The sequence below is a fragment of the Paramisgurnus dabryanus genome, chromosome 13 (genome assembly GCF_030506205.2).
Source record: "Paramisgurnus dabryanus chromosome 13, PD_genome_1.1, whole genome shotgun sequence".
Classification (NCBI taxonomy): Eukaryota; Metazoa; Chordata; class Actinopteri; order Cypriniformes; family Cobitidae; genus Paramisgurnus; species Paramisgurnus dabryanus.
In genome coordinates this window covers 197,033-212,769 of record NC_133349.1, presented here as the reverse complement: position 1 = coordinate 212,769, position 15,737 = coordinate 197,033, and the positions used below count along the sequence as shown (strand labels likewise).

The 15,737-nt window shown below is 41.6% G+C and overlaps 1 protein-coding gene across 4 annotated transcripts in view; it reads right to left on the bottom strand.

Annotated features, from left to right (window-relative positions):
* LOC135752156 (intermembrane lipid transfer protein VPS13B-like) overlaps window positions 1-15,737 on the bottom strand; it is an 84,324-nt gene that overhangs the window by 31,837 nt on the left and 36,750 nt on the right. Inside the window, exons 22-27 of one of the 4 annotated variants that reach the window (XM_065270545.2) lie at window positions 9,693-9,927; window positions 8,990-9,201; window positions 7,908-8,123; window positions 6,778-6,940; window positions 4,691-4,805; window positions 4,494-4,551 (exon numbers count right to left, since the gene is read on the bottom strand). In XM_065270545.2, coding sequence (XP_065126617.1) covers window positions 4,494-4,551; window positions 4,691-4,805; window positions 6,778-6,940; window positions 7,908-8,123; window positions 8,990-9,201; window positions 9,693-9,927 — 999 coding nt within the window. Of the gene's footprint in view, window positions 1-3,894; window positions 4,025-4,493; window positions 4,552-4,690; window positions 4,806-4,886; window positions 5,086-6,777; window positions 6,941-7,907; window positions 8,124-8,989; window positions 9,202-9,692; window positions 9,928-15,737 lie in introns of those variants that run through there. The other 3 variants (XM_065270544.2, XM_065270546.2, XM_065270547.2) reach the window with 3 other exon arrangements.

The following is a 15,737-nucleotide window of genomic DNA, read 5'->3' as shown; positions in this document are numbered from 1 at the left end:
GTTATTATTGAAGAGATCAGTTACATTTATGCAATATATGCATGTATTTTATGGAACCTTCTCACTTTAAATACTTTGGTAAGTTAATAAGAATAATGGTAACAAACTACTAGTGTAGTTTACAATTCTCACTATTAACTGGTTGGTTATTAGCATTATTGAGATTATTAGAGAAATTGGCTGTTTATTAGTACTTAAAAAGCACATATTAATGCCTGATTCTGCAAAACCTTATTCTACAGTGAGGAAAGTAGGTATTTGAACACCCGGCTATTTGGAAAGTTCTCCCACTTAGAAATCATGGAGGGGTCACACAGAGTTTGAGCTCCCTCCAAAGATTCTCTATTGGGTTTAGGTCTGGAGACTGGTTAGGCCACGCCAGAACCTTGATATGCTTCTTACAGAGCCACTCCTTGGTTATCCTGGCTGTGTGCTTTGGGTCATTGTCATGTTGGAAGACCCAGCCTCGACCCATCTTCATTGCTCTAACTGAGGGAAGGAGGTTGTTCCCCAAAATCACGCAATACATGGCCCCGGTCATCCTCTCCTTAATACAGTGCAGCCGCCCTGTCCCATGTGCAGACAAACACCGCCAAATCATGATGATACCACCCCCATGCTTCACAGTAGGGATGGTGTTTTCTTGGGATGGTACTCATCATTCTTCTTTCTCCAAACACGTTTAGTGGAATAATGGTAAATGGATTGCATTTATATAGCGCTTTTATAGACCCATGGCCATCCAAAGCGCCTTACAATTTGCCTCACATTCACCCATTCACTCACACATTCATACACCGACGGCGGTGTCAGCCATGCAAGACGCCTTCCAGCTCGTCGGGAGCAGCTGGGGTTAGGTGTCTTGCTCAAGGACACCTCGACATTTGGTCAGGTGGAGCCGGGGATTGAACCACCAACCTTCCGATTTGTAGACAACCAACATGAACCACTGAGCCACTGCCGCCCCAAAACGTTCTATTTTGGTCTCATCTGACCACATGACTTTCTCCCATGACTACTTAAGACGGCCCTGGACATGTGCTGGTTTAAGCAGGGGAACCTTCTGTGCCATGCATGATTTCAAAACATGACGTCTTAGTGTATTACTAACAGTAACCTTGGAAACGGTGGTCCCAGCTCTTGTGTAGTTCTGGGGCTGATTTCTCACCTGTTTTAGGATCATTGAGACCCCATGAGGTGAGATCTTGCATGGAGCCACAGTCCGAGGGAGATTGACAGTCATGTTTAGCTTCTTCCATTTTCTAATGATTGCTCCAACAGTGGACCTTTTTTCACCAAGCTGCTTGCCAATTTCCCATTAGGCCTTTCCAGCCTTGTGGAGGTGTACAGTTTTATCTCTTGTGTCTTTGGACAGCTCTTTGGTCTTGGCCATGTTAGTAGTTGGATTCTTACTGATTGTATGGGGTGGACAGGTGTCTTTATGCAGATAACGACCTCAAACAGGTGAATCTAATTTAGGATAATAAATGGAGTGGAGGTGGACATTTTAAAGGCAGACTAACTGGTCTTTGAGGGTCAGAACTCTAGCTGATAGACAGGTGTTCAAATACTTATTTGCTGCTATATCATACAAATAAATAGTTAAAAAATCATTCATACATTGTTATTTCTGGATGTTTTTCTCTCACAGTGGACATGCACCTACGATGACAGACCCCTTCATGATTTCTAAGTGGGAGAACTTGCAAAACAGCAGGGTGTTCAAATAATTACTTTCCTCACTGTACATTAGGGTTAGGGTTAATCCTAACCAATATTTAAACTTAACAACTACTTTACTAAGTATTTGGTTAGGATATTAATAAGCAGTAATTAGGACTATATTGAGGCAAAAGTAGGTAATAGAGAATTTGACCTGTGTGTGAAAAGTGTGAGCAAAATAATTGATGTACTTTTATATGATTTATTTGAGCCGTTTCAAGCCTATCTTTGTATCATTTAATAAATAGAAAGTAGTTTAGTATAAATAATAAATACTTTTTGAAGAGAGTAACTTGTACAGTAATCTAATTACTGATTAAAGATGTAATTAGTAACTAGTAATAAATTACTTTTTTTCCAAAACTTACCCAACACTGACTGTGACCTGTTAGCAGAGCCACAAAAATCCCAAAGAAATGTGTATCGAATGTTTCTTCATCAACGTTTTGAAAATACTCGTTTTGGAAATGTCCCGCCCCTTAACCTAACCGTGAGTTTCTCAGGTTTAAAAGGTAACAACATTGTTAGTTTTGCCTTTGACAGAAGTTAGTGAGTGTGTGAAAGTAATGCAGCGTCTTAACCTCTCTCCTTGTTTTGAAATTAGGGCTGTCAACTTAAGTCGTTTAGTCAACTAATCGGTCGATGCTGTCTTTGTCGACTGACATTTTCATTGGTCGACCAGTTGCATAATTAATTTATTTTAGGCAATAAGTAAATTGCAGATTAAGTTTTGTTTTTGAAAATCCTCAGACATTATTTTTACCACTTAATTAAGTTTTGCTTCATAGAAAGCATTTATTTAAAGTGAATTTCGTTTTGTATAAATTGTATCTTAATTTTAATACATGTTTCATCAACCAACTGCATGTATTTAATAAATAAAAAGCAAATATAGCAGACAATATAATAACCGCGCATGGAGGCGACGGCACGGCACGTTCACTTGCATTGCATTGTTAACTAGAACGCACTTCATCATAAATTAATAAAACTCAGCGTATGCGTATGCCTATACGCCTCATACATTAGCATTAAATATCTTTGCTGCATTCGTTCCAGAAGATGACAAGGGCTGGCACACAGTGAGTTAGACCCGCCTTGGCCGGTGTGTCTTTTACGCATTTTATCCAATCGTTTTATCGTGTTGCAGTCTATTCGGCATTCGACGGGCTTATATTTGGAAATATATTACATCTACATTTCAGTGGTAACAGATAATGATGATCATCTTCTTTCTTTATGTTAGCACTTCCTCAGTCTAAAGCGGAGTTTCTTCGGAGCTGTCATTTTCTTAAATGAGCTGCGGCAATGTTTTAAATGAGCTTCTAACGCTAGACAAACGACCTTTATTTTCAACACGATCACCTTGTACCCAAACCATTTCGAAACTGAAGAGCCATTTGTCCTCTGATTCATATCCTCCGAATAATGTAACAAAACGAAAATAAACCTATAGGCCGTCCTACTATACAGCCTATTATTATTAGGATTGTTTTAAGGCTATTTTTGTGTGTGTTTGTGTGTCTGTTTGTTTTAAAACGCCTATATCGGCTGGACAAAAGTCAACCCATAGCTTTAAATTAAAGAAGAATATACAGTCTGTATATCCGAGAGCTTTTAGGAGTTTTCATTATTTGGCAGTTTTAGCAGTTATATTTTTTGTAGCGTGCGGGTGTGGTCAGGTGCGCGATTGTGACTGTCACTATAGACCTAGGACAGAGCTCCTCACTTTGCAGTTAAAAAATCACTTAATTTTCAAAGAATTGTATTATAATTATAGTTTTATGTATTATTATTGATGTTTTTTCGTTCTTGTTTTATAAATTCTCTATGACAATTGTTTAAAAATGTTCAATCAAAATGCAAAACATTGCATCTTTTTATAATTTTTAGTCGACTAATCGATGCGCAGGACAGGACTTTGGTCGAATAAGAATTTCTTTGGTTGACTACAGCCCTATTTGTAATCATGAATTTCAGCTGTGATGTTATAAAACATTCAGATATTTGGTTCACTGGAGAGAAATTTGGCCACTGTTGCTTTTAAAAGTGCATAAAAAACCTCTAATTAAAGAGGCTTGATCACGTAACGGTTACGATTTGTGTTGAAACAATGAAATAAGCTTTAGCAGAATTGATATTTGCAGAGGAAACAGAGTCAGAAAGTCTTACAGGAGGAAAGAAGGTGAAATGGCTGTGAGGGTCCTGCCTGCCGAGCGGTCGCAGTAGAACCGTGCGTCTGTTGAGCCTGTCAGTGCAAGAGAGGACGACCCCAGCACACGACGACGCTCTCTCTTCAGCACTGCCACACACAGACACGCAAACACAAAGAGAAACAGAAGAGAAAGATTCTGGCTTCAGTCATCTGATTGCTTTGCTGCTTGATTAGAAGCAGGTGAAAAGGATTCTGGGAGCAGAGAGAAGAGAAATCACACACACACACACACACACACACACACACACACACACACACACACACACACACACACAATGTGTCCAACAGCAGACCATACACTGACAGATCACTATACATTATTATCTCAGCTTGATCTCAGCATAAGATTTGATTTATTTGAGTGACAACATCAAAATCATTTGTGCAGTTTCAGTTTAATGAGATCTTGTTTTGTAGAAGAGGGTTCTGCTGTTAAACACAGGAGCAGTTGCATATGAGCATTGATACACACACACACACACACACACACACGCACACACACACACACACAGAGCTCTTTTAGATGAACGGGGTGTTTCACGTTTCGAGTTCTCACCACAGGCATCTCCTTACACTGCAGAATCACTCCATCATAGAGGAAACCTTCAGCAGGCCTACAACAACACACAAGCTCTGGGTGAAGATACTCGGCCATCTCGCTTTCTCTCTCACGCTGGATCAGCTCGTGTGTGGAACGAAACCTGAACCTCTCTCTGCCCCCAAACTCAATAACACACAAAACACTTTTCTCACCTGCTTCTGTAGTGATCTATGTGGAAACTGCCCACTTTACATTTCACCTTGGTGTAAACGTCCTGGACATCCACTGATGCGCTCATGTCCTCCATCTCCGCCACCACACAGACCTCTGGGAAACAAACACAAACACACACTAATGAAGATATGGCAACACACACACACACACACACACACACACCTGCAGATGTTGACCTGTAAGTGAGATACACAGGAGAGCGTTTGAAAGCTCAAGTTCACTGAAACTCCATTAGCAAGAGGTCAGAGTTCAGCGGAGACACATGAACACCCGACCGGGGACTCGTGTCATTCTCTGTCAATCTCTGCTTGTTCTGCCGTTTAGGCAGCTGTGCTCTCGCCGGGCTCTGGAGCTCAGAGCTGCTTCCTGTTTCCTGTTTTATAGAGTAACGTGTCCAATCAGCACCCGACGGTCAAAAAAAAAAAAACAACAACAAACAACAGCGGCACATGTGTAAAGGGCGGAGACGCTTCTCAGGGGCCCGTCATCAAACAAACTTCCTTTCCACACACACACACACACACACACACACACACACACACACACACACACACACACACACACACACACACACACACACACACACACACACACACACACACACACACACACATACACACACACAGCTGCAGATCACAGAACTGTTACAGGAGGTCCAGGATCAGTAAAGTTGCTGTCTGTGTGTTTCTGAAGTGTTTTAGTGATGTAACCTCAGCTCTGACCTCTGTTCCTTCCTCAAGCCTCTTTTATCTCATCACTGATGTTGTCCTAAATATACTCAGCACAATGCCATCTCTCATCCTGGGCTTCACATTAAAACAACATTTAAAGAATTTAACCTTATAAGATTATTACACATTTCACAACAGTGAAGTGTTGGCGTTCTGTCAGTGTTTGCGTGTGAATATATGAACACCTCTCTGTCTGTATCAGTGGACAGCATGAGATCAGATCTTATGTAAAATAAAATAAATCAGAGTTTAGGATGTGTGCGGTGATGGGAATAACGGCGTTATAAATAAACGGTGTTACTTTTTCAGTAATGAGTAATCAAATAAATGACTGTTTTCCCCGTTATAACACCGTTACTGGCATTAAAATGTTGCTCTTTACTGTAATTAATCTCACTGAAGTGATTTCAAGTAGTTTCTCTCTCTCAGCCAGACAGGCAATGTTTTTCTCTTGTGTGTGTGTGTGTGTGTGTGTGTGTTGGGGGGTGTGAGACACATAACTGATGATGATGATGATTAGTGTGTGTTTGTGTGTTATACCTTGTTCACACCGTCAGTCCATATCTGATTTTGGTGCATATCCGATTTGACAAACCGACTGTCCATATTGTGCATCACAACTGTTCAGATCTGATCTGTGTGTTCTGTCGTGTTCCGGATTATCTGCACTGTTTCTATGGCAATGACGTCGCGCTGGCATGACAATCTGCCTCGACCTCTGACGTTGTAGAAACTATATTACCCAATACATGGACTTTTCTCAAACCCTCCTATCATTTTGTCAGAAATGGACTGTTTCAAAGATAACGCTGGGGTTGCGTTTGTGATGTGACAGCATGACGTAACCAAAAAGCTACACAAATGTGATCAGAGCAGTCAGACTTAAATGATTTCTGGACTTGAAAAGGACTTCAAACCACCTCTGGATGAAGCCTGAAACGAATTAGTTTCATGCAGTTTTTGGCCGTTCTAAATGTGATTGGATTCCAATCTGATATGCACCAAAATCAGATTTGGACTGACAGTGTGAACGCGGTCTTAGAGGAGGTGAGACAAACACAAAACTGATGATGATTGGCTTAATTTCCATTGTTAGCCAACCAGAGGCAGAGTTCACACACAAGTAAATGACACAGTCAAATATATCTGATCTAATGAAGCATCTCACATCACATCAATTTCGTTCATTTAACAGATTTAATATTGGGGGCATCAAAGTTATGTGAAAATTTTAGTAATAACTATTTGTGAGAATTAACTAGTAACAATAACTAATAACTTTTTTAGAGTAACGTTCCCAACACTGGATGTGTGTGAGATGGTGTGATGAGTACCGTTGTCTCTGTGCTCAGAAGAAAAGAGTTTAAGTGTAAGTTTGGGCAACATCCACTGCATCCAAACGCTGAGTTTTCCACTCGCACCGCTGAAGCTGCAGGTCTTCTGTTCAAGAGTCATCGTCTCACACTGCACCGGATCCTCGGTGTGCACTGAATCACCCTACACAAACAAACACACAACACATTACACTACAACTCTGTGTGAAACATGACACAACTGAGAACATTCAAAACATGAAACCCATTCAGAGTAATAAAAACAGCAATGAATGTTTGCGTGATTCTCAACATACACAAACACACTCTCACTGAGGACATTTTGCAGGATCAACTTTTCTGTTTGTTGACTGTCATCAGCAAGTTTAAAACACACACACACACACACACATATATATGAGATGCACAGATCGATCAGCCAGAGACTGGAAGTGGCTGATTATACACATGATCAGATGTACCGGTAACCGGCTGGTCAGTATCACGACATTCTGATTCTGAGCCGGTCCTTTTGTTGCCAGTGGCTCAAGCAATAACATCACAGCCACACGCACACTCACAGTAGAAGCAGCATCCAACAGCAGCATTAACTTCATTCTGTACATGGGAACGTGATCTGTTTGACAAAGACCGCCACTCGAACCGCCCCATAATTACACCATGGTTTCAAAAGGACACAGTGATATTTGGCTTCACTTTGATTAGTGCAAAATGTACAGCGCTATTACAAGTTTAATGCATTATCATCTCATATTTAAACATCAAATGTCAAGAGATACCAGAGAGCCATACAAGCATAACATCTGGACTGAGAAGAGGTGCGAGGACAACACAGCTAATCGCTAAAATCAGAGCAAAAGACTTAAAGCCGCTTATGCAATGTTTCATAATTTATTTTAGGATGAAAATAAAGTTTTTTATTAAAGAAAAGTAGATTTTAGTTTGTAGCCTATATGCTGTCAATTATGATCTTAGAAAGAAAATCAGAATCTTAAGGTCACACATTGGAAATCTGTGCATGTCTAATATATATACACATCTACTCTACAATACTGGTTACATCGCTGATGTGTGTGTGTGTGTGTACAGTTGTGTTTCGGCAGGTGTGTGTGTGTGTGTGTGTATTTGACCTCTGTTGGAGAGCCCAGGTCAGCTGATGGACTATAGGTACTGGTATCTGGTGGGATGGTGCCAGCACTGCTGTGGACGGGTGAGAAAGGACCAGCGGGCGGCGCTGTAGAGTCTGGAAATCCTGCTGATTGTCTTTGGGTTCCTCTGTTCTTCATCTGGTCAAGTACGATGAGAATCTGACTCCATCTACACCATAAACCATACAGCAGCTGAACCTGAGAGAGACACAGGGAGTGAGCGACAGAGTAACATTACACACAGACCAATACAAACCTATGAGTCCCTCATGCCAATAAAGCACAAAATAAAAAATAAACATTGGAGTAATACAGATACAGAGTCACCTAATCTAACAACAGTGAAGTAACACAAAGCTCTGTTAAAGTTAGTAGATTTAATCAAAGCCCAGATTAGTGGTGGGCTGCAGACAGCAATGACTGTCTCTGTGTCTCTCTTCTCCATATATCTCGCTGCGGTTCTGCATCCAATCAGCATGCAGCGATCAAGAGCGATTCTAGATCTGTGCTCAGACACATCAATATAAATTTTATGTTCACTAAAACAAAAGATGCTCTATAAAACAGCAGAGATCAGTGCTGGCGTTCTCCCATCAAATAAAACAAACATCTCACGGTCTCACATTTCCACATTTAACACTCAGATCAGTTTGTGTTTGTGTGCAGATAAACATCATGGCGAGTAAGAGCACAACACGGCCAAAGTTATATTCACTGTTTCCACAAACCGAAGAAAGCCACAACATCTGACTGTGTGTGTGTGTGTGTGTGTGTGTGTGTGTGTGTGTGTGTGTGTGTTTGTGTGTTTGTGTTTGTGATCTCACACCAGCATGACTGACAGCTCAGTTTATGTCAACTCACACAAAGCTCAGCACGACATATGAGGACATATCAGACTCATTTAGGCATATAAAGAATAATGATTATTACTACAGACTAATACTTTCTTTACTGTAAGAATAAAGATTTTTTTTGGCACTTCTGGAGACAAATTTTTGCCCCAAAGGATCATCCAAACATGCGCGTACACACACACACAAAAACATACAGAAAGTCAGCTGTACCTGAGGATTTGAGCATTTTAGGTGCACAGGCTGAAGGTCCACATGCAAACATATGATGAAAGCGTGTTTAGTGTCTGGCTGTAGTTTTGGTCCAGTGAGCGCCAGGGTGGATGTGCAGCCCATGGGATCAAGAACACTCAGAGAACGCTGGTGTCCCAGGAGAGAGTACACACTTAACTGATTTACACACACTGTCCACGGGAATGCATCACCTGAGGAAGACACAAACACACACACACACACACACACACACACACACACACACACACACACATTCTGGTTTCCATGTTTTGTGGGGACATTCCATAGACGTCATGCATTTTATACCATACAAACTGTATATTCTATTCCCCTTACCTACCCCAGTCCCTAACCCCAACCATCACAAAAACCCTTCTCCTACTTCACATTTTCATGAAACATCATTCTGTTTGATTTATAAGCTTGTTTCCTCATGGGGACCTCAAAATGTCTCCACAAGGTCACAAAAACACTGGTATTCCTATCTTTGTGGGGACAATTGGTCCCCACAACGTGATAATTACCAGGTACACACACACACAGAGAGACACGCAAACACAGAATAGTTAGTGTTGTAATAGTAAAGCACGTGTGCATGTTCAAGTGGGGCTGTGTTAAAGTCTACAGCATATACACTGACTGTAACTACACAAACTAGTAGAAACTATGTGAGCGGTCGTACCCTCCTCCAGCACAGGTCTGTGAACAGTGAACGGTAAGTCCTGCAGCGGTTCCATGCGTCTGTGACCAGCGCTCATCACGCTGACCTGCGGCAGACACAACACCAGCGTCGCAGGCATGCACGTCTGACTGTGATACCAGCTGCGTACCGTGCCTGGAATATCACCACACACCAGCGTACTGGGTGACGGCAAACTGTCCGACGGCAGAAACACGCAAAGCGACTGAAACTCAACCTAGACAAAAAAAAAACACACAGAGAAAATCTTACAACACCCAGTATGTGTCACGTGTCACGTGCATGTATGTGCGTGAGCTGAGTGTGTGTGTACGTGTGTGTGAGATGAGGTTTTAAGAATGCCCTCACAAACATTTAAACTTGACAGGGCTTACAATTTTTCTGAATAATAAATCTAAAAGCTCATATACATCTCATCTTCATGCTTTTAATTCTCATCTTTCATTAATGTAAAATAAATGCAACATCAAACCTGACAAATAATGAACATTAAATGACACAGATCACACAGACACAGGAAGTGACCTTGCTGTGTGGAACATGTGATTGGCTCCCAGCAGATGAAACACAGAGCTTCAGGCACAGCTGTGGGACACACACGGGATGAAACGCACGCCTGTGTTTTTACAATCCGCTCCAAAATGCTCTGCAGTTCACAACCGAAACATTGTCCACAGTCGCACCCACACACGACATCATTCCTGTTCATGATTGGTCATCTGTCCTCACAGAGAATGTTAACATAAAAGAGCGATGACCTCTGACCCTACAGGAGAATCAGTGATAGGCAGGGCTGGCCAGTTTAGTTGAGTTGAGTTATGATGGTGCAAATATTTTACTACTAAACTCAAACACCACTGGCGTAGCCACAGGTGTGCCGGTGCCACCCACAGTGGGAGCAAAAAATGGCTGCAGAATAATGTCTTTATAGTCTCAATAAAAATGTTTACTAAACATGGGCTATCGTTGTTTCCTTAGAATATATATATATTAGGGCTGCCAAAATAAAGCGTTAAAAAATAACGCAGATTAATCCATTCCATATAGACCTGGAAACGTTCTAGCCACCATTCGACTGTAAAATGAAGGAGGGAGACAAGAACGCGCTGGCTGTGACTGGATCATTGGAGCTGTTTACACTAGAATATATATACATATAGAATAATACAGTGCACAGCATAAATGAGTACATCCCCTTTAAAAATTAAGATTTTTTTCCATTTGTTAGTAAATATGAGACCAATGTCCTTTCTTTTTTACAAAATAGTTTTATTAAACATTTATTTTTATTAACAAAAGAGTGAAAGTCACTGACAATCTTTAGGATACAAAAAATAACTCATTTAAGTCAAATGAGGTGATGCAAAAATGAGTACACCCCAATGAATGTGTTAGCAAAAAAATTAAATAAAGTGTAATTAACAGGAATTCACTAGGAAATGCTGAATATAATGAATGATCACACAGGTGGACACAGGATAACTGGCCATTGAGAGTGGTATTTAAAAAATCCACTCTCATGTAATGGTGACAGAATAGCACCACATTGTAAAAAAAATGTCTCAAAACATGAGAAATAAAGATAATTTCTTTGCACAAAATGCTCAAGGTTTCAAGATAATTAGTTAAGCATTGCTAATAAGTTTGAATACTGTCACGAAAGGGATCCAAAAATTAAAAAAGGATGGATTTGTGGGAAGCTCTCTGCGATGTCCCAGACGTCCACTGAAGTTAACACCTCATCAAGAGTGTTTTGTGATGAGAGATGTTGAAAAAAATCATCATGCAAGTTCAGCACAGTTGGCTAAATCATTAGAAAGTCAATCTGGGGTGTTTGCTGTGACACCACACGACAGAGGTATAGTGCAAAGTAAAGGCATGCATGGCTGTCATCCACAGAAAAAGCCACTGGGAAAGCCAATGCACAAAAAGCCTTTTGCTAGAGCTCATATTGAGAAAGGTAAAGACTATTGGGTCTCTATACTGTGGAGTAATGAGACAAAGATTAATCTTTGTGGCTCTGAGATGTTTCAAACTGTATGGTGTGGTAAGAGTGAGGAGTACAATGAAAAATGCATAGTACCAAAATTAAAGCAGGATGGTGGCAGTGCTCTTCTGTGGTCTTGTATGATACTGCAGGTGTTGGAGAGTTGAATTTTATAGACGGCATCAAGGATACACTGTATGTACTGTGAAATACTTGAAGAGAAGATGCTACCATCACTCTGTCCTCTTGATCAACAGGCAATCTTTTAACATGACTGTGACCCAAAACACACATCTAAGGTCACCAATTCATTTTAGAAGAAGCACAAAGTGAATCAGACCCCATCCCCAGGTTGAGTTATGGGGAGTTCTGAAAAGACAAGCAGAATTTATTCTCCATCCAGCATCTAGGATCTGAAAGAGGTCATTGTTCAAGAATGGAGAATAAAAGATGTAACTGTATATTGTCAACATGTTTATTCAATGTCTAGAAGACTTAGTGCGGTTTTTAAAAAAATAATGGAGGCCATACAAAAAATTAGATAGGTTTTTTTAAAGAATCTTTGTAGGGTTTACTCATTTTTGCATAACCTCATTTGATTTAAATGTGTTATTTTTTGTATCCTTTAGATGGTAAGTGACTTTCACTCTTATGTTAAGAAACATAAATGTTTATAAAACTGCTGTGTAAAAATACAGCACATTGGTCTCTTATTTACTAACAAATGTAGAAAAATCTTAATTTTCAAAAGGGGTGTACTCATTTATGCAATTATATTTTAACTGACCCCTTGTGTCCATGACGACACATCATGATTGTCACGTGACACACCGCAGCCACAATAACTAACAGATGTATGCTATTCGTTTGACTTGCTTAATGTGTGTGTCACCTGCAGTGTGAGGTGTTTAATGTCTGTGTGTCACCTGCAGTGTGAGGTGTTTAATGTGTTTCTGTGTGTCACCTGCAGTGTGAGGTGTTTAATGTGTTTCTGTGTGTGTCACCTGCAGTGTGAGGTGTTTAATGTCTGTGTGTCACCTGCAGTGTGAGGTGTTTAATGTGTTTCTGTGTGTGTCACCTGCAGTGTGAGGTGTTTAATGTGTTTCTGTGTGTGTCACCTGCAGTGTGAGGTGTTTAATGTCTGTGTGTCACCTGCAGTGTGAGGTGTTTAATGTCTGTGTGTCACCTGCAGTGTGAGGTGTTTAATGTCTGTGTGTCACCTGCAGTGTGAGGTGTTTAATGTCTGTGTGTCACCTGCAGTGTGAGGTGTTTAATGTGTTTCTGTGTGTCACCTGCAGTGTGAGGTGTTTAATGTGTTTCTGTGTGTGTCACCTGCAGTGTGAGGTGTTTAATGTCTGTGTGTCACCTGCAGTGTGAGGTGTTTAATGTGTTTCTGTGTGTGTCACCTGCAGTGTGAGGTGTTTAATGTGTTTCTGTGTGTGTCACCTGCAGTGTGAGGTGTTTAATGTCTGTGTGTCACCTGCAGTGTGAGGTGTTTAATGTCTGTGTGTCACCTGCAGTGTGAGGTGTTTAATGTCTGTGTGTCACCTGCAGTGTGAGGTGTTTAATGTGTTTCTGTGTGTGTCACCTGCAGTGTGAGGTGTTTAATGTGTTTCTGTGTGTGTCACCTGCAGTGTGAGGTGTTTAATGTCTGTGTGTCACCTGCAGTGTGAGGTGCTTAATGTCTGTGTGTCACCTGCAGTGTGAGGTGTTTAATGTCTGTGTGTGTCACCTGCAGTGTGAGGTGTTTAATGTGTTTCTGTGTGTGTCACCTGCAGTGTGAGGTGTTTAATGTCTGTGTGTCAGCTGCAGTGTGAGGTGTTTAATGTCGGTGTGTCAGCTGCAGTGTGAGGTGTTTAATGTGTTTCTGTGTGTGTCACCTGCAGTGTGAGGTGTTTAATGTGTTTCTGTGTGTGTCACCTGCAGTGTGAGGTGTTTAATGTCTGTGTGTCACCTGCAGTGTGAGGTGTTTAATGTCTGTGTGTCACCTGCAGTGTGAGGTGTTTAATGTGTTTCTGTGTGTGTCACCTGCAGTGTGAGGTGTTTAATGTGTTTCTGTGTGTGTCACCTGCAGTGTGAGGTGTTTAATGTCTGTGTGTCACCTGCAGTGTGAGGTGTTTAATGTCGGTGTGTCAGCTGCAGTGTGAGGTGTTTAATGTCTGTGTGTCACCTGCAGTGTGAGGTGTTTAATGTGTTTCTGTGTGTGTCACCTGCAGTGTGAGGTGTTTAATGTCTGTGTGTCACCTGCAGTGTGAGGTGTTTAATGTCTGTCTGTGTCGCCTGCAGTGTGAGGTGTTTAATGTCTGTGTGTCACCTGCAGTGTGAGGTGTTTAATGTGTTTCTGTGTGTGTCACCTGCAGTGTGAGGTGTTTAATGTCTGTGTGTCACCTGCAGTGTGAGGTGTTTAATGTCTGTCTGTGTCACCTGCAGTGTGAGGTGTTTAATGTCTGTGTGTCACCTGCAGTGTGAGGTGTTTAATGTCTGTGTGTGTCACCTGCAGTGTGAGGTGTTTAATGTCTGTGTGTCACCTGCAGTGTGAGGTGTTTAATGTCTGTGTGTCACCTGCAGTGTGAGGTGTTTAATGTCTGTGTGTCACCTGCAGTGTGAGGTGTTTAATGTGTTTCTGTGTGTGTCACCTGCAGTGTGAGGTGTTTAATGTGTTTCTGTGTGTGTCACCTGCAGTGTGAGGTGTTTAATGTGTTTCTGTGTGTGTCACCTGCAGTGTGAGGTGTTTAATGTCTGTGTGTCACCTGCAGTGTGAGGTGTTTAATGTCGGTGTGTCAGCTGCAGTGTGAGGTGTTTAATGTCGGTGTGTCAGCTGCAGTGTGAGGTGTTTAATGTGTTTCTGTGTGTGTCACCTGCAGTGTGAGGTGTTTAATGTATGTGTGTCACCTGCAGTGTGAGGTGTTTAATGTCTGTCTGTGTCACCTGCAGTGTGAGGTGTTTAATGTGTTTCTGTGTGTGTCACCTGCAGTGTGAGGTGTTTAATGTGTTTCTGTGTGTGTCACCTGCAGTGTGAGGTGTTTAATGTGTTTCTGTGTGTGTCACCTGCAGTGTGAGGTGTTTAATGTCTGTGTGTCACCTGCAGTGTGAGGTGTTTAATGTCTGTCTGTGTCACCTGCAGTGTGAGGTGTTTAATGTCTGTCTGTGTCACCTGCAGTGTGAGGTGTTTAATGTGTTTCTGTGTGTGTCACCTGCAGTGTGAGGTGTTTAATGTCTGTGTGTCACCTGCAGTGTGAGGTGTTTAATGTCTGTCTGTGTCACCTGCAGTGTGAGGTGTTTAATGTCTGTGTGTCAGCTGCAGTGTGAGGTGTTTAATGTGTTTCTGTGTGTGTCACCTGCAGTGTGAGGTGTTTAATGTCTGTGTGTCACCTGCAGTGTGAGGTGTTTAATGTCTGTCTGTGTCACCTGCAGTGTGAGGTGTTTAATGTCTGTCTGTGTCACCTGCAGTGTGAGGTGTTTAATGTCTGTCTGTGTCACCTGCAGTGTGAGGTGTTTAATGTCTGTGTGTCAGCTGCAGTGTGAGGTGTTTAATGTGTTTCTGTGTGTGTCACCTGCAGTGTGAGGTGTTTAATGTCTGTGTGTCACCTGCAGTGTGAGGTGTTTAATGTCTGTCTGTGTCACCTGCAGTGTGAGGTGTTTAATGTCTGTGTGTCAGCTGCAGTGTGAGGTGTTTAATGTGTTTCTGTGAGTGTCACCTGCAGTGTGAGGTGTTTAATGTCTGTGTGTCACCTGCAGTGTGAGGTGTTTAATGCGTTTCTGTGTGTGTCACCTGCAGTGTGATGTGTTTAATGTCTTTGTGTCACCTGCAGTGTGAGGTGTTTAATGTCTGTCTGTGTCACCTGCAGTGTGAGGTGTTTAATGTCTGTCTGTGTCACCTGCAGTGTGAGGTGTTTAATGTCTGTGTGTCAGCTGCAGTTTGAGGTGTTTAATGTGTTTCTGTGTGTGTCACCTGCAGTGTGAGGTGTTTAATGTCTGTGTGTCACCTGCAGTGTGAGGTGTTTAATGTCTGTGTGTCAGCTGCAGTGTGAGGTGTTTAA